The sequence below is a fragment of the Strongylocentrotus purpuratus genome, unplaced genomic scaffold, assembly GCF_000002235.5.
Source record: "Strongylocentrotus purpuratus isolate Spur 01 unplaced genomic scaffold, Spur_5.0 spur5_scaffold_11, whole genome shotgun sequence".
NCBI lineage: Eukaryota > Metazoa > Echinodermata > Echinoidea > Camarodonta > Strongylocentrotidae > Strongylocentrotus > Strongylocentrotus purpuratus.
The window spans coordinates 26,166,950-26,194,142 of NW_022145596.1; the positions used below are offsets into that span (position 1 = coordinate 26,166,950).

The following is a 27,193-nucleotide window of genomic DNA, read 5'->3' on the forward strand; positions in this document are numbered from 1 at the left end:
TACTGTTCTCGACTCTTAATCCTTATCTGAATGAAGCTTCCCCCTCCCGCGCGAAGCGCGGAAGTTTTGACGTTTCATTAAATTATTAGAGAAAGAAGACGATTCGTCGTACCGTTTTCGACTCTTAATAAGCCCTATTCATCTGAATTCAGTTTCCCTCTTTCGCGCGAAGCGCGAAAGCTTTGACGTTTCCTCATATCATTAGAAAAAGTACACGATTCGTTGAACCGTTTTCGACTCTAAATAAGTGCTATTAATTTTGTTTGAATTCAGTTTCCCCTTCTCGCGCGAAGCGCGGAAGCTTTGACGTTTCCTTAAATTATTAGAGAAAGAACACGATTCGTTGTACCGTTTTCGACTCTAAATAAGCCCTATTAATTTTGTCTGAATTCAGTTTCCCCCTCTCGCGCGAAGCGCGGAAGCTTTGACGTTTCCTTAAATTATTAGAGAAAGAAGACGATTCGTAAATTGTACCGTTCTCGACTCGTCTAAATGAAGTTTTCCCCTTCCGCGCAAAGCGCGGAATTTTTGGCGTTTCATCATTATAGAGAAAAGAAGACGATTCATCTGAATTCAGTTTCCCCCTCTCGCGCGAAGCGCGAAAGCTTTGACGTTTCCTCAAATTATTAGAGAAAGAACACGATTCGTTGTACCGTTTTTTACTCGTCTAAATAAAGTTTTCCCCTTCCGCGCGAAGCACGGAATTTTTGGCGTTTCATCACAATATGGAGAAAGGAAGACGATTCCTCGTACCGTTTTCGAATGTTATTAAGCCCTATTCATCAGAATTCAGTTTCCCCTCTCGCGCAAAGCGCGAAAGCTTTGATGTTTCCTCAAATTATTAGAGAAAGAACACGATTCATTGTACCGTTCTCGACTCGTCTAAATTAAGTTTTTCCCTTCCGCGCGAAGCGCGGAATTTTTGGCGTTTCATCACAATATAAAGAAAGGAAGACGATTCGTCGTACCGTTGTTGACTCTTAAACCTTGTTTGAATTTAGTTTCCCCAAAAATTTTAAACCTCTGATTTCTTTAGCTGATATTATAGGAAAGTGAAAATACAAGTATTGTCGTTGTAGTCACTCTCGAAGTCGTTACAGCGGATAAGAAGTCACAGTTCGTAGGGAAAAAAACTTGTCGGCCGACCGACAATATACAATCATCTCACCGACTTCAAACTTCTGCATTGATATATATAGTACACGAGGATCGAGCAAGAATACCGACACAGCTGACCCGACACAGCAACATAATATTTACCCGTGTCTTTCTTGCTCCCTCGACGAGACGACTCCACACAACAACCCCCTTCTCTCTTTTACTCCCACTCCTCCTCTCTCAGGCTCTTACCTCCCCTCTCTCTCCTCTCTTTCATCCCCGTTTCTTTTGTTTCCCTCTTTTTTCTTCTTTTCTTTCTTTTCCTTTCTCTCCTCTCCTCCCTCTTTTTCTTTTTATCTTTCTCTCTTCTCTTTTCTTTCCTTTCTTTTCCTTTCTTTTCTTTCTTTTCCTTTCTTTCTTTTCTTTTCTTTTCTTTTTTTTCTTTTCTTTCCCTTTCCCTTTCTTTTTTTCCCTCTCTTTTTTTCCTCCCCCTTTTCTCTTTTTCCCGACGGCAGCGCAATTTTACCGACAATATCCTGACAGGTGGGGGGGGGGTGTCGCACCCCCCCCCCACACCCCCCCCCCCCCCCTTTAGCGACGCCCCCTGCATGTCAGCTTTGCAAATGACCGATTCCCCCCATGATTTCTTTGTTTTCGGAACAACATGCAATTTAGAATCGGATGATCTTAAGCGTCTGGGAGGATTATCAATCACTTCTTGTATTCATTATAGTTGTGTGTCTCGATCAGCCACAAGTTATTGAAAGGGGGAGGGGGGATCTTGAGGAGAATGTGATTAGTAATCATTTTGTCTACTTATCATTTGGTTTAATGACCATTTAGGCTAATAGCTGCATTTAGTCTAATTTTGACTTGGTCTAATCTCCAATAAGTCTACTTTCCATTTGGTCTATTGTTCATTTAGTCTAATAACCAGTTACCGTAGTCTAATTCACAGTTTGTCTAATTAATGCCCATTTCGTCTATTTCCATAAGGTCTAATAATCATCTGATGATCGATTATTATCAATTATGATTAAATGATTATTAGATCATATGGATAGTAGACAAAAAAGTATTAAACTGGGAATTAGAATGACTGGAAATTAGAATAAATGACTATTAGCCTTATAATGGTCATCGGCCAAGTGATAAGTGGACGAAATGATACTGATCTAGACCATTTGACAGTATAGACGGATTGTGCGTAAACCATATGGAAATAGACTAATTGGGTAGTAAATGAACTGGTTGTATTGACCAAACAGGCCTGTTTATTTTCTCCCATGTATGAATCTTTAGAATGTTGCCAAGAGAAAGCCCCTAATATCTGTTAGTATTTTAGAAAAGATGATCTATAGGCTGTCTGAATCGTGAACGTTTTGGCTTGCCATAAACAAAACAGTAATACACCAGTCATAGAGATATATATCTCTATGACACCAGTTTACAGTTGTGTGCGCCATTTTAAACAAGGCCAATGACCTAGAGGTCATGTATTTATGCGTAAATTAAGATTGCGCCCATGCAAATTATGATGATATCACTGCCTGCGCGCTGCGTTGTGCGCGCATATCATCATTTGCATGGGCGCAATCTTAATTTACGCATAAATACCAGAGGTCAGAGGTTATTGGCCCCAATTTTTGGGCCAATAACCTCTGACCTCTGTCTGCGCATGCGCACTGATACAACTGTAAACTGGTGTATTGCTACTTCGGCTGCCCATAATAGAACATGCTGCATACTTTTTGTATGGTATAGCCAGCTGATCCGTCGCGACGCCGACGCGACGGATGCGATAGCCACAAGTTTGGGCTAAGCTAAGCTCCACGGCCGCGGCCCGGTCAATTAGCTACCATCATTGCAATGACGACCTTCGTCATTGCCTTGTTTTCGTTCACATTCTGCCCCATTAATATTCTCCTTTTCCTCCTTTTTGCAATGACGAACCTTCGTCATTGCCTTGTTTTCGTTCACATTCTGCCCCATTAATATTCTCCTTTTCCTCCTTTTCCTGTTCCTTATCGTCAGGAAATCGCATTCGTTTTGCACGTAGTGTTTGTTATTCCTGGTTCGGTGCTTTCATCATGTCCTTTTCCTTTCAAATTTCATAGGCATGGTCTCTAACATCTCATCAAGGTCACTACATTCTTTGATTTTCGAAATCACTCATGCATAACCGTCCAGGCGCCATTTTGTCCGTTTTTGGTCCATTTTAAGGCCTTTCTGTCTTCCTTCCTATCTCCACTATCCTAGATTCTACAAACTTCTAACAAATTCCTCTAGATAGTCTAATAGATGTTCTTTCATCTGCGACGTATGACCTGACCTTCAAAATGCCATCTTCGTACTCAAAATTCAAATCTGAAACTGACTCCGTCAAAAATCTCTCAAATTCTTGAAAAATGGACCCCTAAAAATCTAAAACTGCCATAACTTTCTCATATAAATTCCGTTTTGTGTTTAAATCTCACATTATCCTTATCTTATAATTGCACATAGCCATGCCAAATTTCATGCTCCAATGACTATGCAAAACATAAATAGCGCCCTCTAAAGTTCTGGGAATTGGCTTTCTGTCTGTGGCCGTATCTCCATAATGGCTTGGCAAACCCGTACCCTTTTTTGGATTTAGATACTTGAAGATATGCCCTTTCCAGCCATATACAAAATTATATACCCTATCACTGACCAAATTTGAGAAAATTGCCCTCCAAATAAGCCATTTTCAAGAAAATTGAGAAATAACTTCAACTTGCTCTAAAATGGCGATCGTTATACCTACATCAATGAAACTTTGCAGACATATGTATCCATATACGTGACAACTGTTTACCAAGTTTGGTAAAATTCGAATATGTCAGCGCAAAGTTATCGCCAAAAATGATGAATTTACTATGCATTACGTAATAGCGCCTTTAATGCGTGCAGTACATTGCGTGCAGATGACAATGGTGTCAAACTGACCGCAATGAAGTGCTTTTTCGAATGATACCAAGTATGGTATATGTTTACACAGAAAATTGTGAGTAAATCGCATTTGAACAAGGGTCACTATACGAATTCCGCCCGATTATAACACTTATCGGCCATGACGTCATTTTTTTCAGACTACTTTTCGCCCCCTAAACATCCTTTTTTTTCCTTGAAAATTTGCAATGACATTCCGAGATGCAATACGCAGGGCACCTCGTGGCCGGATTTTTGAAATTGGTCAAGGGGGCCATTTAAGACGCCATTTTGTCCTTTAAATCTATTTTACATCACATGTTTCGATAGGATTATCATAGAAAAAAAGAGAGTAGTTTACAATAACGACCATGAAATTCTCTTTCCAATGATACCATATACGGCCCATGAAGAGACATAAAGAGAGAGAGAAAAAACAATTTAACTCCGGTCATAATACAGATCCTCTACGTTTTCCGCCCATGCATTACACGCATTGTCTATGGGGCAAATCGGGTTCACGCTTTTGACCCCTAGAACGATCTTGATTGCAATGACGAACGTGCAACTAATCCCATTTGTTTTTGCACGCAGTGCTTGCGAGCCCTTTCTAGGTTGTTTCCCCTATCCCAATTTCTTTCAAACATCGTAGGCATAGTCATACCATCCCATCAAGGTCACTATTGAGGCCTTTCTTTCGCCCTACCTGTCTCCAATATTACAGAAGCTAAAGACTTCGTACAAATTGCTCTGGATAGTCCGAGAGAAGCTCTTTCGTTCGACACGTAGAAACACGGCGTCATTGCACGCACATCGTTGTGACACGATTGCATTTCTAGTCCTTTTCCTTATCGTCAGAAAATCGCATTCGTTTTGCACGTAGTGTTTGTTATTCCTGGTTCGGTGCTTTCCTCATGTTCTTTTTCTTTCAAATTTCATAGGCATGGTCTCTAACATCTCATCAAGGTCACTACATTCTTTGATTTTCGAAATCACTCATGCATAACCGTCCAGGCGCCATTTTATCCGTTTTTGGTCCATTTTAAGGCCTTTCTGTCTTCCTTCCTATCTCCACTATCCTAGATCCTACAAACTTCTAACAAATTCCTCTAGATAGTCTAATAGATGTTCTTTCATCTGCGACGTATGACCTGACCTTCAAAATGCCATCTTCGTACTCAAAATTCAAATCTGAAACTGACTCCGTCAAAAATCTCTCAAATTCTTGAAAAATGGACCCCTAAAAATCTAAAACTGCCATAACTTTCTCATATAAATTCCGTTTTGTGTTTTAATCTCACATTATCTTTATCTCATAATTGCACATAGCCATGCCAAATTTCACGCTCCAATGGCTTTGCACAACATAAATAGCGCCCTCTAAAGTTCTGGGAATTGGCTTTCTCTCTGTGGCCGTATCTCCATAATGGCTTGGCAAACCCGTACCCTTTTTTGGATTTAGATACTTGAAGATATGCCCTTTCCAGCCATATACAAAATTATATACCCTAACACTGACCAAATTTGAGAAAAATGCCCTCCAAAATTGCCATTTTCGAGAAAATTCGAAAATAACTTCAACTTGCTCTAAAATGGCGATCTTTATACCTATATCAGTGAAACTTGGCGGATATATGTATCCATATACGTGACAACTGTTTGCCAAGTTTGGTAAAATTCGAATATGTCAGCGCAAAGTTATCGCCCAAAATGATGAATTTACTATGCATTACGTAATAGCGCGTTTAATGCGTGCAATACATTGCGCGCAGATAACAATGGTGTCAAACTGACCGCAATGAAGTGCCCTTTCGAATGATACCAAGTATACTATATGTTCACACAGAAAATTGTGAGTAAATCGTATTTGAACAAAGGTCACTACACGAATTCCGCCGAGTTTCCGCCCGAATCTAACACGTATCGGCTATGACGTCATTTTTTCAGACTGCTTTTCGCCCCTTAAACGTCCTTTTTTTTCCTTGAAAATTTGCAGTGACATGCCGAGTTCCAATACGCAGGGCACCTCTTGGCCGGATTTTTGAAATTGGTCAAGGGGGCCATTTAAGACGCCATTTTGTCCTATACATTTATTTTACATCACGTGTTTCGATAGGATTATCATAGAAAAAAAGAGAGTGGTTTACAATAACAACCATGAAATTCTCTTTCTAATGATACCAAATACGGCCCATAAAGAGACGTAAAGAGAGAGAGAAAAAACAATTTAACTCCGGCCATAATACAGATCCTGCACGTTTTCCGCCCATTCATTACACGCATTGTCTATGGGGCATATCGGGTTCACGCTTTTGGCCCCCAGAACGAACTTGATTGCAATGTCAAACATGCACCAAATCCCATTGGTTTGTGCACGCAGTGCTTGCGAGCCCTTTCTAGGTTCTTTCCCCTATCCCAATTTCTTTCAAACTTCGTAGGCATAGTACCATCCCATCAAGGTCACTGTTGATGCCTTTCTTTCGCCCTACCTATCTCCAATATCACAGAAGCTACAGACTTCGTGCAAATCTGGATAGTCCGAGAGAAGCTCTTTCGTTTGACACGTAGAAACACGGCGTCATTGCACGCACATCGTTCTGACACGATTGCATTTCTAGTTTTTACACTGCTGAGGCATGAGCTGTACTGTACAGCATTTTTAAATGTAAAAAGTAGCATAAAGTGCCGTAAATCATGTCTAGTAAAAAGAAGAATCCTGTGAACAACTGGCTTCGCATGAAAAGGGGAGATTTAAAACTCTTTCATCGACCGAAAGATGCCGAATTTTTCAAGAAAGTTGAAGGAGTTCCTCCACATTTTGACTTCGAAAAGGACTTGTATCAAGCCGGCTTTCCCGTGATTATCAACGACATGCTGCTAGGAGAAGTAACAGAACAGATTGAGAAGGGTAAGTTTATGAAGTTATGACTTTTGATGTGATGGTGATAATGATGTTGTAGATCTATGCTTGTCCACGGATGGATCCGGGATAACCCGCGACCGCTGCAAACACCGGGCCGAGCCGAGTCGTCCCACTCCCTGCATAAATGAGAAAAAGAAAAGGAAAGGAAAAAGAAAGGAAACAGAAGAGAAGAAAGAAAAAGAGAAAGAGGCAAAAAGGAAAAGAAAAGGAAGGGAAAGAATGAAAAGAATGAAAAGAAAGAAAAGGAGAAAAGGAAAAAAACGAGCGAGAGGGGAGGGGGGGGGGTTTGGGTGAAGTTATCTCGTGGAGGGAGCAAGAAAAATACGCATAGATAGATCTATGTTGTTGTGTCAGGTCAGATGTGTCTGTATTCTTGCTCGATTCTCAATGCAGAAGTTTGAAATCAGTAAGATGTATAATGGCGATCGGACGGCGATTGAAAAGAATGAAAGGGAGAAAAGGAAAAAAAAGGAGAAAAGGAAAAAAAAGGAAAAAAAGGAAAAAAAGAGAAAATGAAACGAAAGAAACGGGGGATGAAAGAAAGGAGAGAGGGGGTAAGAGCATGAAAGAAGAGGGTAGGAATAAGAGAGAGAGAGAGAGAGAGAGGGGGGAGGGGGGTTTTGTGTGGAATCATCTCGTCGAGGGAGCAAAAAAGATACGCATAGATCTGTTGCTGTGTCTGAATTCATGCTCGATTCTCGTGTACTATATCAATGCAGAAGTTTGAACTCGGTGAGATGTATACGGTCCGCCGGCGAATTACTTTTTCCAATGAACTGTGACTTTTTATCCGCTGTCCAAAATATAAAGAAGTGTAGCATGATGATGTCTCCTGTATTATATTTTACATAACTAATGCTGTACTGCTTGAATGTAGTTATTACAGTGTGTTGCATCAGTAAGAGTTTGACCAAATTTCTTGCCTTGAATTGTTGTAGTTAGAGAAAGTTTGTATTTTATAATGAAATAGCTTTCTTTGTGTCTATCCTCCATTCTTTTTGATAAACTCTATTTCTATCACTTTGAAGAAGTCTATGATAAACGCACCCTTACATGTACAAGCATCTCAATATATTAACTAAAGAAAAAGTCATACACACAACAAAACCTTAATATTTGTGCATGAGAGATCCATTGATCCATTAAAGGTACGATAATAACATGAATTATAAGGCAAACTGTCATACAATGAGTTGGTCTCGCTGTTATACTCACTAATTTGATGACATCTTCTCTCAAAACAAAGTTTCCAGACCCTGTACCTTGTCAGTAGGGTCATATTTTTTTGGAATGGATGCAAATCGCTGCAAAAGTCTTTCAGCCACTGTATACAAAGTAAATTCAAATAAGAACCTGTGTTCCAGGATTATTTTCACTTCTCATTAAACTCATGGAAGTACACTTTGTCACTATTTCAAGAAAGAAAGATATCCCTCAAGATTAGATACAGTAAGCCATGGAAAAATTAATTTACATTTCCCTAATCATTTTTTGTAGCAGTTTTCGGTAAACCATTAACTACATGTAAGTCAATGAAGAGTTTGGAAAATGCATTTCTTTTGAAAGAGGCAGATCTTATCTTGTATTTTAATATTCTGCAGAAAATTCACAACCACTCCCATTATAAATTGTCAAATATTTGCTTGGCCTGGGCTTTGCAGTTACCTGTGTAGACTCTACAATTGCCAAGTTTAAACTAATTCCTGAAAATATCCTGTTCTTTTCCTTACTCTAGGAGTCACCAAGCTCCCAAAGTCAGCCAAACATGATGTCATCCAGATGCATCCAGAGACCATGTCACTGTGTGGCCTTTGCATTGGTCAGCCTACTATCGTCACACAGATTACCACTGCAGTCAATGAAGATCCTACCAAGTCCATCTGCACGGTGTGGCCCGTCCCAAACCTCCCTGCAGGATCTGTTGGAGTACATAAGAGCCTGCAGAAGGTGCATGGATGGGATGATGGGGAGTTTGTTAAGGTGGAAGCTGTGTGTGGAAGCGTGGCAGCAGCTTCATCAGCAACAGTACTTGTCAGGTAAAGAATCTTATGAGCATATATTCAGGGGATAGGCTGACTTCACATTTTGAGCTCCTTGACTCAAAATTAATCCAAAGTGATGAGGGCATCAAGATGAGAGATACAAATACCAAATGCAATGTTTTTGTATGAAGGAAAAATTTATTTGAAATTCATTGTAAATGTTTGACAGCAGTTGCAACAAATGGAAGTCATGTAATGTTGTATTTATAATCTCTTGTTAAATATTAAAGTCTACCAGTAGTAATATTGTAATGTCTTTTTCAACCTCTGTGTTTCCACAGATCTGATGAGGATATGTCTTCCATACAATCAGACTTCAAGAATTTTGCCGCCAGATACCTGAACAGCAAGCACATGATGTACGGGAGCTTATTCAGTGTTACTTACTTTGGCAAGCCAGTCACACTGGAGGTCATTCAAATCAGTGCACGCACATGTGCTGAACCAGCTCCATTGGAGCAGTCAGCCATGACTACCCAATCAGCTGAGAGACTGATCAAGAATCTACAGAGAACTCCCACATCAGTGTCAAGTGATGCAGGAAACTGGACCTCGCATCTACGGAGGACAGACATTTCTACTTGTTCCTTTACAGAGTCTAGAACCTCTGATGAAGGGCTAGGTGAAACAGATGTATCAATGATAAACAGTCAAGGAGGTGACATTACCAATTCTAGCAGGGTTGATGCTGTAGATACTAGTAGCTCATTGGCAATGGATTCTGCAAGTGACCTGGAAAATGAGTTCAATTCTCTGAATTTATCAGAAACCAGCAGCATCATCATATCCTCAACACCCAAGAGGACACCCAGTCTGTCTCAGAAGCAGTCACATGAAAAAACAATTGATTCCTTATCAAGAAGCCAGTGTGTAACAGAGGAATCGGGTGTGTACAGGGTCACCAAGACAACTCGCTTAGAGATTTTAACCTCTGAACAAGAAGAGAAGAAAAGCTCTGATGAACAACAACTCATCACTAAGCTAGGCGGCCGTGTGACTTTTGACATGATTGGAGGAATGGAGAGACAACTGAAGGCTATCAGGGACGTGGTGATGATGCCGCTTAAGAATCCAGATATATTTGCTTCTCTTGGTAATTGCAGGAGTTTGGCACAAAATGATCCAATTATTAGAACTCTTAAACCACGTTAACGATTTCCATTCCAGAATGTTTACTTCCTGTGGGCAGATAAATTTATTTAAGTAAAGCTTTGAAGTTGTCGCTGAAGAAAGTGAAAGTTTCAATGAATGCTTTCCTCATTTACACACCTATTTATTTTTTATGTGTCAAAGCAGTCATTTATAAATAAGGTAATTATTTAGTTTAGATAAAATTATGCTAACCCTATGGGTTGGTTTGAAAAATAGTAGACATAGAATTAATTCATTTGGATTTACCTGATTGGACAAGAAGAAACAACAAGAAAGAAAACATTAGTAATGTGTATTTATCTGTAGTTATGTATTATTTCACCCACATACATTTTTCCTCTGGTTGCTTCTCTCCCCCTCTTTTGGGATGTACGGAAACTAACTATCATATTATTCTCTACAGGTATACCCCCACCAAGGGGCGTTCTACTCTATGGTCCCCCTGGAGTGGGTAAGACCATGCTGGCAAGGGCAGTAGCATTGGAGTCAAGAGTCCACATAGTAGTCATCAACATGCCAGAGGTGCTCAGCAAGTAAGTGCTACTGCACAGTTCCACTATTATCTGTTTGGAGCCAGAAAGGGCATTAACTCATATAATTCAATACAGAGTTTATGCACTTCAGGCTCTGAACAGACACTATAAGAATTAAACAATCAATACACATGTAAATAGAGAGAGATTACAATTGCAGGCTCATGACAGAGTTGCCAATTTGTTTCCACAATACACAAGTTCTTTCATATCATAACACTATCGTATGCCAAGTTAAGTGTTAAAAACATTCATAAGATATCATTTATTGTCTGATTTTCCTCAAATATGGGTGTTTTTCTGACATTTCTGAATATATCAAAAGTGTCGAGTTCTCATTTAAAGTGGACTAGCATACAAATAATGCGCATGTTTGAGTGGGTCGGTAGAAATTGTATGCACAAGGTAACTGTGTTCTGAGAAACATGAAGGTGTTCGTTTTGGAGAATTTTGGCCAAACTTGTTGTTTGAAATAGTGTTTTTGTGTAAGCACTGCTGAATGCCGTCGCCCCCCCCCCCACCTCTGTGAACATAAAGACGGGTTCATAAGTGGAGCTCCGGTATTGGTCGGGACACTGTCACTGATATGAAGGCCATTAGTCATACCGGTATTTACAAAAAAACTAAATTCCCCAAAAGCCTAATAACAGTATCAAATGTTTTACTTTAAAAAAAATGATGTAGACTGTAATTTAGTTATTTTGTGTCACTAATCATAAACACTTTCTGTAAGTTTTTTTGTGACACCTCTGCCAATAAGAATTTACTGTATGTTCTCTTTGTATGAAACACTCTACAGGTTTTATGGTGAATCTGAGTCCAGACTACGAGCCCTGTTTGATGAAGCAGCCCAGAATGCCCCTAGCCTAATCCTGATAGACGAGTTAGATGCTCTTTGCCCTCGTAGAGAGAGGGTGAATAGCGAGTCGGAGAAGAGGGTCGTCTCAATGTTGATTTCATTGATGGATGGCATGGGACAGGTAAATGCTGCTTCAACCCCAGTATCCCCCTCCCCCCAGTCTCCCCCTCCCCCAGTCTCCCCCAGTCTCCCCCTTCCTCCCTCCTCTAGGGGTGATTAGTTGAACTTCACAATTCATTGCATTGCATAGTGCTTTATGCAATATGTTCAGACCTTTTCTCTTTTTTTTGGGGGGGGGGGGGTGGTGGGGGGGGGGGGTGGGGGTTGGTTTCAGGTGTTCTGTAGGTCTTTAGGATTTTATAATGGCTATCGATTGTAACTCACTTTTGGATCCAGAACACAGTCATACATGGTTCATACCTCCAAAAATGTTTTTGAACCCTTGTACAGTGGAAATTAGTGACCCCTGTAATTAAGTACCGCTTGTCTTAGAGGATTTCTTTTCTTCTGGTCCCCTTACTGTGTCTCTCATTGAAAAGAAAAGAGGCTTTTCAGGTCAGGAACCTATAAAAATACCCACATATAAAAACAGTTTTTCCTACTTCCTGTGAACAAATGTGTCTGTATTTGTTGTTGTTGTAGAATACATCCTCTGGTCGTCATGTCCTTGTGCTTGGAGCAACGGCGCGTCCAGATTCCATTGACACTGCCCTGAGAAGACCTGGCAGGTTCGACCATGAGATTGAAATAGGTGTTCCCAATGCAAGAGAAAGAAGACAGGTACGTTGAGTAATATAACATTTGAGAATAATCAGGATTGGCACGATTTTAATTCTTTTTAAAATCAGTGATTAAAATCACTTCCATAGACATGTGTGTTAAAGAAACATTTTGTTTGAGGATTTTCACCTGCTTTTGCACAGTTTTGTTCTACAATATCATTGATTATATTTTAAATTCAAGATGCTTTTGTTTCCTCATCAGGCTTCTAAAGCCCCCCCCCCCCCCCCCCCCCCGGGCTATGCAGTTTCAAAATAGCCCGGGCTAAATAGGGTTCAGGAATACTCAAGGGTTTATTCTGGAGTCTGGAACCATAACCTTCATATCTCCAATCCTATAAATCTAGGCATGATTCTTCATGGTTAGAGTTTGTCTACAAACACAGACTCTCATCTGACACTTTAACACAATTCCTAAAGCCTTGAGCAGAGCCAAGATCTGGCTGGAGCGGCTAAAGAGCCTACTGTAGTCTCATAGTGCAGACACTGTTACGCCCAACAACTAACAAGTTCAGTCAAACCTGCTTTAGTGACCACCTGTCTACAAAGACCACCTGTCTACAAAGGCCACATTTGTTGTTTCCCTTGAAAATGGTTTCTCATTGAATCATGTACTAAAGGAACCTGTCTACAAAGGCCACGTTTTGTGTTTCCTATGGGCAGTCGCTATAGACAGGTTAAACTGTATTGTGTCTGCAACTAGAGTAGTGGACTTGTTATTTCTGATTTCTGTGTTTACTTTTAATACGCAGATACTTGAGAAATTGACGGGTAGTATATCCCATAGCCTGACTGCTGAAGACCTGACACTGATCTCAGATTCAGCCCATGGCTATGTTGGTGCTGATCTAACAGCAGTCTGTAAGGAAGGTGAGCTCATCATAATAACATTACCATTTCCATGCTGGCTCTCATTCTCTATTACGTCTTTGGTCCCGTTACTTGTATACAGTGCTGGACGTTGGGGAGAAAAGCCTGGACCGGAACCCGGCCGGAAAATTTGCAATATTTTATCCAATTCCTGGACCTGGACCAGAACCAGAACCTGAAAAAAAACGCAGGAACATTCTGATTAGTTTTGATCTACAAGTTATGATGCCATTATCAGTGCTGTCAATACTGTTCCTGCTGTGATGCCAGAAGCCATCAGCAGTTTTCCTTGCATTCATAATTATTCAAGATGGCTAATTTACTTACTGTTGCGTTTATCGATTCTTTAGGACAGCCCGACGTAAGTATGATCATTGTTAGATAAAGAACTGATTTGTTATGTTAACTGATTTACCTCCAATTTACTTGTGTTCCGTAATTCTCTGGGCTTGTCCGATGTAAGTACGATCATACTTAGATAAAGAAGTGCTTCGTTATAATAATCAAATTTTTTTCCCCACTCAAACCCATGTTGAATCAGGCCTAATTTAGAGTGAATTTAAATGGCATTGTCTCTTTATAGAACTTAAGGATAGTCGGTGTTTCCTGATATCATAGAGTTCCTTTGTAATTTTATGTTCTCGCCTCATTCATTCATTGTACACAGCTGCGATGCGTACGTTTGAGAGACTGAGAGCCTTGACCCAAGAGCCGATGAATGCAAGTCACATAGCCTCAGGTTCAGTCACTAAGGAAGATTTCCTCCATGCCATGGCCCAAGTTAAACCCAGCGCTTTGAGGGAAGTTGAGATCGATATACCAAAGGTATGCAATTCTAGCTTCCTGCTTGATGGCTGTAGAGTAAATAATATCTTCATCGTGGGGTACATTTGATAACTTTTGAAATTCTCCAGTTTGTTGGCAAATATTTTGTTGAAGGCAGCAATGTCTTGTCTGAAGTGACCATGATCTGTAATCCACAAACTAAAAGTAAGATGGTTCATGTTAAATGTACACAATATTAGATTATAGGCAAGTTTTAACATTAAAGAGCCAAATCTTTGAAGATATATATTTTGTTATTGGTATGTATATATTATAGGTCAATGATAATAGTTGAAAGTGTTGTTTCGGTTGCCAGTCACAATGCTGTAAGTTTTGGTACAAGATCAATGTACCTTTTAGGCCTGAGTCGGTACGGTCGGTCACACCGAATCCCGACCGTCGCCGTCGGGTCCCGGTTTTGTTTTTTGGAAACCGATGCTCCGGGAAAAAAAATGAAATATGTAAGAAATTGCAGTTTTTCACACCACTAAAGTTAATCCACCTTAAAGGTATTACAAAGTTTTGGTATGGGGTCATGAATTTGGTTCAAATTAACATATTGGAAGCATATGCGTTCGCACAATATTCATTGATTGTTGTCCCGGTTGATATCGAGTCTTAAGTTATGAAATTATAAATACTAAACTCTATATGTTGTATAGCTCCCTCTCAAGGTCAAGATATCAATTTAGCTATGAAACAATGTTTCTTGACTAAAATTGACCGTTTAGCTATTCCCGTTTGGAAATTATATATCACAACTACATATTCTGAGATTTTCATGGTCGCAGCTACCATTATACGGCCGTAGGCGCTATTTGAAATTTATCAAAATTTACCGGGAGCACCGGTAAATTTTTATATTCAATTTTTCTCGAAAACAGAAGTGTTTTAGGGGTTAATTTTTTTAGTGCTTATAATACATCCACAGGGGCATCCAAATATATCAAAATTGTAAAGATTTACTATCCACCAAATTTTCAAAATTTCCCAAAACTTTGTATTACCTTTAAAACTTAAGTATTTAATTTTTACCAATCATATTCTAGCTCATCCTGAATCAATCCGAACTGCTGATATAAATATGGGTTGCAAAGCAGTTCGCTGCATGGGGTTGTTGTTGCCAGCACAGCTAGCTAGCTACTGTAATGGCTGGGTCTCTCTCGTCAGGATGAATAAGTCAGGTTGAAAGAAACATTAATGTTCGAATAATAAAACGGCTTTCTAAAAAATACTTCTTTACAACATACCGATCAAATAATTTTTACAAGACAAAATAAATATTTTTATTTCATTTTGAACACTGCATGTTTCTTTTAAAAGCTGAAAATTACTTAGTAATCACAACAAGTTTTGATACTGATAGCTGTTCGATCAGACTAGTCACAGAAAGAATGCGCAGTGCACTGCACTTCATTGACTGTAATGGTGCCAAACGAACTCAAACAAATACGTGATCGTAACGAGAAAAAAAATCATTAAAAACTACGAGAGCACAATTGGAAAGACAACTCAAAATTATCGTAAGCAGATACATAACTTGGAGGAAGAATACAATAGTTGTCCAGAAAAGCCACAGAAATAGTGATATTTAAGGAGTTACTATAGGTACAATTATTATCAGAATGGGCCTGCTGCTCCGAATTACACGTGTTTAAATTGACACGAGGCTAGAAACCAAATATCACCCTCTACGGTAAAAGCAGTATAACAAAGGATTTGAGTATTTGCAGCAGGCCCCTTGCGATAAAAATGTACTTAGTTACTCCTCGATTATCACAATTTCTGTGGTATTTCTTGGGCGATTTTTGAATTCTTTGTCCAAGTAATGTATCTGATTATGGTAATTTTGAGCAGTAGTTGTCTTTCCAATTGTGCTCTCGTAGTTTTTAATGATTTCTTGTTACGATCAAGTATATTTGTTTGGGTTCGGTCTGGCACGCATTACAGCAAACGAGGTGCACTGCGCATTTTTCCGTGACAAGTCTGAACTTGCCTTGCAACAGCTATCCGTATCGAAACTTCTTGTGATTACCAAGTAATTTTCAGCTTTTAAAAAATGCATGCGATGTTTAAAATAAGAGATTAATATTTATTTTGTCTTTAAAAAATTATTTGATCGGTATGTTGTTAAGAAGAATTTTTTAGAAAGCCGTTTCATTATTCTAACATTCATATTTTTTTACCCGATTTATTCAACCTGCATGAATCAAAATGGCGGCTCGAATGTTGTCTTGCTATTTTGCTCCAGTTTTTTAACTTTTAGAGGCACGATAATGGCACTTAACATCGCCAATCATGGATGAAAATAATGTCCAATGGAAGAATATACCAATCTGTGCCGAGGTATGCATGTGCTGATTTATTTGACTGATAAAAATGGTCACTTTTTAAGGGACATACTGATGATATGCACTTTTTATAGAGGCAAGTGACAAATCCTGCAAGCTGATTTGGGGACACCGGGTCCCGATCGGTGCAAGGCCGTCGGGACCCGGTTTATGAAAATCTCGACATGACTCAGGCCCAGTACCTTTACTATGCCACTTGAGGATTCAACCACAAAGCATGAATCTTGGTTATTACATTATATTCTGCTAAATATTATAGTTATTATGATGAATTTCTGGTATCTTCATAATCCTTTCACTATAGTTATATTTACTATCTTGCATTGTTTAAAGGTACTATGTCCCATTTGCAGGCCAAAAAAATGAAAAAGTTGAATTCCAACTGCATATGAAAGATAATACTAATTCAGAACTTCCTTAAAAAAGGTGGGGCTTGAAAATTTCTTCAAGTGGGAGAATAACGACTATTAGTTGTCAAATTGACTTTAGGGCTACAGAGCCCAAAATTAATAGTCTTGATTTTCAGACAATTGTACCGAATAGTCATACGTTTTATGCTGCGCAAAGATTCAATCAGTTTAATCTTGGCCATCACAAGAAGTGGGTTATTGATGTAGACAAATGCTCATGTACCCTTTACAACTCTTTTCATGTATGTTATTACCAAAGAAGAAAAAAAGCCAGTCAGTCACTCAATAGTGTCTGACAGTGAAGTCTAGCAAGTAAACGGGTTTCCTTGCATAATTTGAATATGAGGACACTGCTAACGTTTAATTTTACAGATAGGACATACATGACATATTCATAATTCCTGCAAAGTTCTACAGCATTTGAGGTTGGCTGCAAAAGGGACATAGTACCTTTAAGTAAATATTTCTAAATCTCTAACAAACGATATAAACTAAATCTCATCCACAATAATATTTTAATTTGAATGACTTTATACCTTTTACCCAGCTTGCGTCCAATCTCTTTCTCCTCTTTTTACATTGATCTTTTTCTCCCTCCTGGTTTTCTTGTCCTGTTTCTGCAGGTCTACTGGTCAGACATTGGAGGGCAGGAGAGCATCAAGCTTAAGCTACGCCAGGCCGTGGAGTGGCCCATCAAGCATCCAGAAGCCTTTGCTCGACTTGGTGTCTCCCCTCCCAGAGGAGTCTTGCTCTACGGCCCACCTGGCTGCTCCAAGACCTTGATCGCCAAAGCCCTGGCCACTGAGAGCGGGCTCAACTTCATCTCGGTCAAAGTAAGTGACCATTTCTTCCTCCTCAAGTCCATGTATCTGTCCAGACTCCACTTCATGCACCTAGACCTAATGGCCCAAATTCACAAAGGAGGTTTGTCGACAAACCTAGGTTTATGTGCGTCATTGTTTGTAAAAACGCGTCATATGACGCACATAAACCTAGGTTTGTTGACAAACCTCCTTTGTGAATTCGGGCCATTGAGTTTGACCAACAGCGAAGTCACCTTTCATTTTGAAGAACTGTTAAAACAGTCTAGACCAGGGATACATCTTAAACACTTGATGCTTATCCTTCATATAGGAGACTCTAGTTAGTAAGACATTTTCTTTAACAACTCTTAGTATCTGGATACTGAACTCTTATTTTTGTTTCACTTTTTCACTCAGGGGCCAGAGCTATTCAGCAAGTGGGTAGGCGACTCTGAGAGAGCTGTAAGAGAGGTGTTTAGAAAGGCACGGTCAGCTGCTCCGGCCATTGTCTTCTTTGATGAGATAGATGGCATTGCAGTGGAGAGAGGAAGGTAGGTCAAAGTGGGTGGGTCATCAGTTTCCATGTGCAGAAGGTCATAATTCACTGACACCAGACTTATTATAATGAATTCAAAGGAAAAATTTGCCGCGAAATGCATGGTATACGCTGATTGTGCACTGACTCTATTCAATGTCCTATCTTTGTAGCATATGAAAAATGACATATTTTACAAAAATGATCATATATATGTAGTGTTAGCTTGTATCCTTGTTAAATTCTTTCAGAGATCACAGTATTCTACTAACAAATTACCTACAAAACTTGAATGAGAATGGTTAAATGCTTTTTATGATATTGCGATTCAAATTCCCATTTTCATTTTGTTGAGACACCCTGTATTTCAATGTGCATTCCTCTGAAACTCTTTGTCTTGATTCATGTTTTCTTCCACCTCAGCTCATCAGGAAGCAGTAATGTTGGTGACAGACTCCTTGGGCAGCTCCTGACAGAACTTGATGGGGTAGAATGTCTAAGGGATGTCGTGGTTGTAGCAGCTACAAACAGACCTGACATGATAGACAAGGTAAGGACATTAGTACAGTCAAAGCCTGTGCATCAAGATCACTCGATACTTTAAATCTGTGTATAAGTTATTTATTTTTATTTTTTGGGGGTGCTTTTTCGCTTTTTAGCGAAGGACTTCATTTTGCTACGAGGCGAAGTTGAAGGCGCCGGTTTGTGCTTGTGAACTTGTCACAAATAATAGTAGCAATGTCGTTTTTAAAACTAAAGATGACAGACAAATATTCCTTCAAGTCCAAACAGAAATTCGAACATAGGCTAGTTTTCGTCTGGTGAGTCGACATCCTGTGTGTGAGTGAGCTGCAAGACACAGTGCTAGGTGAAGTGGCATAGGAACGTGGGTTCACTTCAAATAGTAGATCTTATTCTTTGATCTCATTATGTTATTCATGTTGAGACACAGAGATGGTCGAAAACCACTAAAAATTTGCTCTTTGAGTACACAAAATATCTTGTACCTCTCTTTAAGACTCACCCCCCACATTCAAATTTTTACAGCGGAAAAAAAAGGTGCGTCGTATACACAGAGATTTACGGTATATAGAGACAATACAACCTGTGTATAAAGACCACTCAAAGAGCTTGATGATGTAGTAGGACAAGGAAATTTGTTGGAACAGTGAAACCTGCTTTAGCAACCACTTGCATAATAAGAGCACCTGTCTACAAAGACCACATTTTTGTTTCCCTTGAATGTGGTTTCTCATTGAAACCTGTACTAAGGGAACCTGTACATGAAGCCCCCCTGTAAAGACCAGTTTTATTGTCTCCCTCAAGTGATCTTTATAGACGTGTTTCACTGTAGTAGGAGCCATGAATGGACCTGACATGAAAGACATGGTAACAAGTACTAGTGTGGTACAGTCAATACTGTGTATACTGAACACTCACACAAATCCAAAAAGCAAGTCATTGTGTCTTAGCTCAAAAAGTGTGATTTTGTAAAGTATGCTTGTAAAATGCTGAGAAATACAAAAAAGTAAACTTGTTTCTAGTTTAAATGACCATTTTGCTGGAATTTTTCAGATGTTTTCCAAACAATTTCCAAACGATTTATACACAATTCAGACCATTCAGTATTTTAGTCAGAAATAAATGAATTTGTGTGTATGGTAAATAATGGCAGTTGCCTCGAAATGATTTGCTAAACACAAAGGAGTAATATTTCTCTCCAGACTAAATGATGACCATTTTGCTTGGCCTTTTCAGATGTTTGCAGGCATGTAAAAATAGATTTGTTCGCGATTCCTATCAATATAAGTTTTTGTGGCATGGCAATTGTAATGTTTGGAAATAAAAATCTTCAATATTTTTCTGGATATGGCTCCTCATCTTTGCATCTCAGGCACTAATGAGACCAGGGCGCTTGGATCGCATCCTCTATGTGTCGTTGCCAGATGACCACACCCGAAAGGAAATCCTCAACATTCAGTTCAGAAAGATGCCTATCGATGGAGACTGCTTGCTGGAGATGCTAGTCAAACAAACTCAGGGATACTCTGGTGCAGAGGTACTGAGAACTCTTAATCATAATAATAATATTGGATATTTATTTATTAATTATTATATTATATTGACTGGGCTTGAGGAGTATATCAGAAATATTGACAAAGATAAGATTGTATTGCCCGAGTAATTATTATTACCTAAACAAGGCATTTTTTAACAAATTATTGATATACAACTTTGGTATCAGGCATCTGATTTCAGGTTATTCAGGCAGGTATGTAATTGTGACGTAACAATGATTGTTACCGCGCATATACTTTCACGCCTACACAATACTGCGCGTAAAGCGCACTTACAAGACAGAGTGGAATATGGCTCAATATTGCCCTCTGATTTAGTACAGTGGTCTACGGGGGAAACCCGGAAGAGGGCATAATATGTGCAAAATACGACTATTTATTTAGCAGCTAAAATGCCTTGTATAGGTAATAATATTGGATATTTATATAGCGCACTTATCGTGTGAGGTGCTCAAAGCGCTTCAATATTACCTTAGCTCTGCTAGGCTACTGTATCGGTGCTCACAGCATTCAAGGTATTCCTTCCTGCCGGTACCCATTTAACACATGGGTGGAGAGTAGCAAATGTAGATTAATGTCTTGTCAAAGGACATTAGTGCCGTGCTGGAATCAAACCATGAATCCTGTGATCTTTAGTCCGATATAGTATCCACCAGACCATGACACCTCTACATAACAAAAATTTGGAATGAATAGACAAAAATCAGCTAGTTTTGACTGAATGTTGTTCAACCCAATACAACAGCCCCAAACGACCAAAACATTTTCTGATTCTAATGCAGTAGTGGTGTCTTGCATATGCACTGATAGTTTTAGTTTGTTTTAAAAATCATGTTTTAAAGTTGGAAGGCATTGGAATCCATCCGTAACTACCAGAGTATGCAGTTTACAAATTCTTCCTATAAGTAATGTATTGATTGCTACAGAGCATCTTGTTCGTAGGTGTTTATAAATGTTTATGGCAGTGAAGAAATATATGTGAGTTAGAGGTTTAAAGCATATGATTGTATGAGAAGTAGATTTAAGATTTTCAATAAAACCTTTATGTGTTGACTTTGTTCAAAGTAAATGATGTGATGTCAAATATGTTGATTTGGGAATAGTTATATTTGTGACAGTATAGAACATGTACATGATTAAGTCATTTCTTTCATGCTAAATCACATATCCCTTATTGAACCAACAGGTGGTAGCAGTCTGTAGGGAAGCTGCATTATCAGCCATGCAGGAGAGTCTGGACATCCAGTCGGTCAGTCAGAGGCACTTTGACCAAGCTTTGGCCAACGTCAAACCCCAGACCACTCAAGAGAGCATCCGATTCTATGAGGGGTATCAGAAGAATAGTGGTCTTCATTCAGCATGATGGTCATTGAATGAAGGGGGGGGGGCGTCATTCAGCATGATGGCATTGAATGAAGGGGGGGGGGGGGGTCATTCAGCATGATGGCATTGAATGAAGGGGGGGGGGGTCATTCAGCATGATGGCATTGAATGAAGGGGGGGGGGGTCATTCAGCATGATGTTTATGTTTAAATTTCATTGTTCTTTTTATAAAATACATGCAAAGCGAATAATCACACTGTGCCACATTATATGTACCATGGCACCATGAAGTTGTGTGATCTAATGTAAGTTAACATGTAATATTTCTTTAATCTTACGTACTGGTATGTTGAATATTAATTTTAATTATTTGTATGCGCCTTGAGCATCTCTAGAGATGGATATGTTGTGCTCTATAAATATTGTTATTATTGTGGTCATTGAATGAAGGGGGGGGGTGTCATTCAGCATGATGGTCATCAAATTTGTGGGTCATTCAACTTGATAGTCATTGAATGTGAAGTTCATTCAGCCTTATGGTCATTCAAAACTGAAATGCCAGTTCTCTCTTTGACAAAGCCTTCATCAACGTCAAACTCCGTTTAGACCAGGTGGCTCAAGTTAGTTTAATTAATTTTGTGACTAATAGATTTGACTAAAAATGGTTAAACAGACTTAACTTTTTAAAGTAAATTTATTGAGCATACATGCTATTCTAAATGATGAATCTATGTGTAGACAACAGTTAAATTAAATTCTTTTTAGAAAATTGAAAAGTCTTTCAATGAAAGGCTAGTCCATGTTGTCAGAGAAATTAAGCTGCCTTTAGGGTGTACCTTTCAAAATTTCAGTTGACAAATCATTTCCTTGTAACTAAGGCCCGGCCCCCCCCCCCCCCCCCCCACTCAGTGTTATTTAGGGTACGCATATGCGTGTTCCCTCCTTTTGAAAACACCCCCTAAGTTCAGTGTGTAAAGTCAATTTTGTGTATGTACGAGCCGGATTTTGGTGCGTGAAAAGTACCCCTTTACAGGACATTTTGGTAACACGCATGCGGTCATTACGACCCCGGAGTGGGGGGGGGGGGCGGGAACTAAGGACCCAATATGATGATGTGTGCTGCAAATCTATATTGCCAATTTATCATTATTTTTTTATGTTAAATATCTTAAAGGTGTAGACCAGTTCTGGTCATGCGATTGAATTTTGAAAGAAATGGTGTGGAATCAATTAAAAAAGGTTGATCATATAAGTATTGGTGTGTCCTGCAAGGCTCTGGAATCATCAAAATGATAAGAAATTTGGCCCAGTCTTGGTGAAGTTACAAGCACTGTATTATTTATCCAGTCCTGATAGATATAATAATTTACCAAATATGTCAATTGGTAGGCGGTTTCCCGGCAAAATTTGTGTCATCACGTATTAGTTATAATATATTCTTTCACATGATTGGTAATAAGAGCTTCCATTTCATTTTTGAGAGTGGGGCGTTTCCAAAACTGGTCTTTACCTTTAAAGGGGGCATAAACTGACAAGACTACATGTCTTTCCTGTGGCAAAAACTCGGGGGCCAATGGGGTATAATATAAAGCGCGAGGAGAATTTCGGTCTGTTTCGCGAACGCTGACCATGTAGAGATTAAGTCGCTGACTAACGTTAATCAAGTCCACTCATTTACGTGCAGTTGTCCAAATGGAGATTTAGATGGCGTTCCCCTGTATTCGTCAGTTTACACCCCCTGTAAAGGGATCCGGTAACTTTGTCTCAGATTCTGAAACAAAATTCTGGATTTAAATCATGCTACAATGATAATTGTCAGTCAGGAACCCCATGACTTTTACAAGCCGATCGCCTGTCTGATTATCAAGATATTTATGATGGGAATTAAAAAATTTGAAAACTGTTTGCCAAACGGTTTTCATAACACTACAGTCTATTGGGGAAAACGAGTATGGTAAAACCGGTCACTCATAGATTTTTATTTTTTTGAGACACTTCTTGATCATTTTGAAGCGCAATTTTTTTAGGGCTTCAATATTACATCATATCACAGACACTGATAACACGTAGGGTCGTGTATCTCAGATTTAACATTGTTAAACGATCCCTTTAATACCCAAGCACATGAACTGATGTGACAGTAGATATTTTGTAGGTAACAAAGAAATCATGAAGTATCTATGTCTTGTTCACATTAAATGGACTTGATTTTATGAATTCTTTTCATATTTATACTCTTACTTCCTTGTCGTTTTTTGGTCGTATTAGAAATATTTTATGATTTACAAAAGGAAATGTTGTGTTGATCTTGTTTGTGTGTGAAAGCTTTGTACTGTGTGAGATATTGAATTGTGAGATATAGTTATCGGTAACAGAAATTACCCACCTATGGAATGCACATGTATCGTTGAAATAAATGTTGATTTCAAAATATACTCTGCTCTGTAGCTTAGTTGCCAGGTTGAAATTGGCAACAAATCAGTCATAGATGTACGGTGTATTCAAAGTGGGTGGATAGATGCCTCTCAACACTTGAGTCTGAACATGGACCTACTACCGGTGCTTGATTTTCAAATTCTAAACTCCATTGCCCAAATTGTTTTTAAACTTTCACTAACGCTATATCCCTTCATATTTAATAAAAAAAGTTCTCTCAAATTGCTGTGCATACAAAATATATTGGGATAGGGCAATTTTGGAGGCTACTTTTCAAGCTTGCTTGCATGAAAATAACTCTCTTTAATTTGTTTTGCATTGAACTCTATGCAAATTTTGGGGGCTCTTTTGGGTATTTTGGGGGCTAATTCGGCCGAGCCCCATGTATTTTTTTCACTGGGATAGGGCATTTCAAAAGATAGCACCAGAAATCATTTTTAAGGAATACATTTAAAGAATATCACTTAGTTTGGTCAATTTCGATCCAAACTGAACCACATTTTTTTTTGGATGTTTGGGACATTAAAGATACTATGTACCTTTTGCAGCCAATATCAAATTCTGTAGAACTTTGCATGATTTATGAATATGTCATCTATGTCCTATCTGTGAAATTTAAATGTAAGCAGTGTCCTAATATTCAAATTATGCAAGGAAACCCGTTTACTTGCTAGACTTCACCGTCAGACACTATTGAGTGGCTGACTGGCCTTTTTTCTTCTTTAGTATAAAATGAGCTATAAAGGGTACATGAGCATTTATCTACATCAATAACCCACATCTTGTAGTGGCCAAAATTAAACTGATTGAATCTTTGCGCAGCACAAAACATACGACCATTCAGTACAATGGTCTGATAATCAGACTATTACTTATTGTATTGGTCTCACTAAAGTCGATTTGACAACTAATAGTCATTATTTTCCCACTTAAAGACATTTTCATGCCCCCTTTTCTTTAGGGTAGTTCTAATTAGTATTATCTTTGAAATGCCTTTGGAATTTAACCTTTTCATTTTTTGGCCTGCAAATGGGACATAGTACCTTTAATACAGTGGTGTTCTAACATGCATAGAGACCATGTTGGTATAATGTGTTCATGATAAAGCAATGTACAATTATTTGTATTCATATTTATTTGATTCTGTCTCTGATTTCAGTCATGGTAGGTTTTCACACACTTCTTCACCATGCAGACGCGATGGCTTAGTGGTAACGCAGTGGTCTCGTAACAGAGAGGTCCGGGTTCGAAACCCAAGTAGATGCACTCATGCCCTTTGGTAAGGCATAAATCCTCATTACCAAGTCCCTCGGAGAGGACTTAAAGCCGTCAGTCCCCTGGTTGGTTACTTACAAGCATACACATGTTTTCTTAGCAGTCGGGTAAAACAAACAAACCAAACCGAACCACCTCTGCTGACAGAATGCCCACTTTATACAGTAGTACATCTATTCATCTTCTATAATATACACATTCATTTTCTTCAATGATCAGTATGTTGTACAACAGGTTCATATCAATTTGAGTTTTTAATAATAATTCTTGTATACAAATACAATGAAATGATGATTGCATCCAATTTAATAAAAAATGAAAATATAAAACAGTATGTAATGTAACAATCTTGATTCTCAATTCTTGACTTTTCAATTCATTTACACAAATAATTCATTCCACGTTCAAACAATAAATATATGGCTCCACTGCTGTGTATTAAGGCTCATTTTGGTATATATTTATATACAAATGTATAGAAATGAATGAATGGCAACTGCGTAGTTTCCTACGCGTGTTCACTAAGCTCTTACGTCATCTCAACAGACAAAAAAAAAGCTGTGGTTTACAACCTCAAATCTGAACAGGTTTTAATGGTGTAAATTTGTACATGCTGTATTCTTAGAACTTAACATTGCATTCACAGAATGCAATTCTTGTCATCAATTTTCAGCCGACATGACATTAAGTATGTCTAAAAAAAGAGGCTTTTTGTGCATAGACTTTGATACATGTAGAAATTATTGGATCATTAACTTTCATTCAAATGTAATTTAACTGCTCGTACTTCATATTTCCTAAATAAATATTTTTGGAAAGTCATCTCGGTAATATTTCCTACAATGATTCATGTTTATCTCGTTGACAATATACATGTAGGATGAGTAGTACCGATGATGAAAGGTCAATTTATGGTATTATCGGACATGACCCTAAATTTAAGGATTGCTATTTTCTAGCTGAATCTTGTGTTTTGTGTTAGTAAGTGTGTTGAAGATCACAGGCTAAATACCTAGAATGTCGTATGTTCATAGGAAATGTTTTTTTGACATGCATTTGTGTAGCTTAGATTTTTAGCTTGAAATTGTACGCAAAAATATGAAGAAAGTTTAAATAATGATTACTTGTCAAAAAGGGTTAATTCAAGTCATATCAGGCCTAATTTTCCACCAAATATATTCATCTCTTTAATAGCTGACAGAGTCAACATTTCTGAGTGCCAGTGGGAATGATTCAGGATGAAAATTTCAGAAATCTTTCCCCTTCCTATTACAGTTTACTAAGACTGGCATTGCATCATTTTAATTGCACAGAACGAAGTAAATTACAAAATCCAGGCACATGCCCAAAGGTCATCATAGAAAAAACTAATTCCATGCTTCCATGGATTACTTTGTAAAGAGATTTAAGTTTATCTACAAGGAAAAGCGGGATAAAAATGAAGAACAGTTTCCAAAATATCTGAGGTAGACATTGACATCTCTTGCAACCCTGAAAGCAGAATTAATGCTCAATGGTCCAAACTGAGCCAAACTCAAGATGTCACTGAGCAGAAATTTAAGACCATATTCACTGCTTGAATCGGTCATAGAGATGGCATAGACAATATTTCACAGCAATGTGGATTGTGAAAGGGTATTTTCAATAGTAGGGAGAGGACTATTAAAGGAAAGAGCAAGTATGAGTACCTCTAGTTTGAACAATTTAATGACTCACAAGCAAATGATGCATCAAGGAATGACACCTGGGGGGCGTTTCATAAAGCCGTTCGTAAAGTTACGCATGACTTTATCAACGACTGATATATGAAAAGCCAAATGGGATGCTCAATCATTTTTTAACTGCATCAAATAATACAAAGTATATTTTTTGCCATAATTTAATTGAGGTTATTAGAAATATGGTCTCACTTTGGGCATCCTATCTGGCATTTCATATTCAAGTTGTGT

The 27,193-nt window shown here is 38.6% G+C and overlaps 1 protein-coding gene across 1 annotated transcript; it reads left to right on the forward strand.

Moving 5' to 3' along the window:
• The first annotated feature begins 2,835 nt into the window (after nt 1–2,835).
• On the forward strand, nt 2,836–21,603 carry LOC585238 (ATPase family protein 2 homolog). Its single transcript, XM_030981012.1, has 14 exons — nt 2,836–2,962; nt 6,669–6,958; nt 8,709–9,009; nt 9,297–10,108; nt 10,571–10,700; nt 11,500–11,680; nt 12,202–12,339; nt 13,091–13,208; nt 13,876–14,033; nt 17,418–17,627; nt 18,015–18,148; nt 18,556–18,682; nt 20,027–20,191; nt 21,397–21,603. The coding sequence occupies exons 2-14, from the start codon at nt 6,745–6,747 to the stop codon at nt 21,571–21,573; spliced, it is 2,865 nt and encodes a 954-aa protein (XP_030836872.1). The 5' UTR covers nt 2,836–2,962; nt 6,669–6,744; the 3' UTR covers nt 21,574–21,603.
• The last annotated feature ends 5,590 nt before the right edge of the window (nt 21,604–27,193 follow it).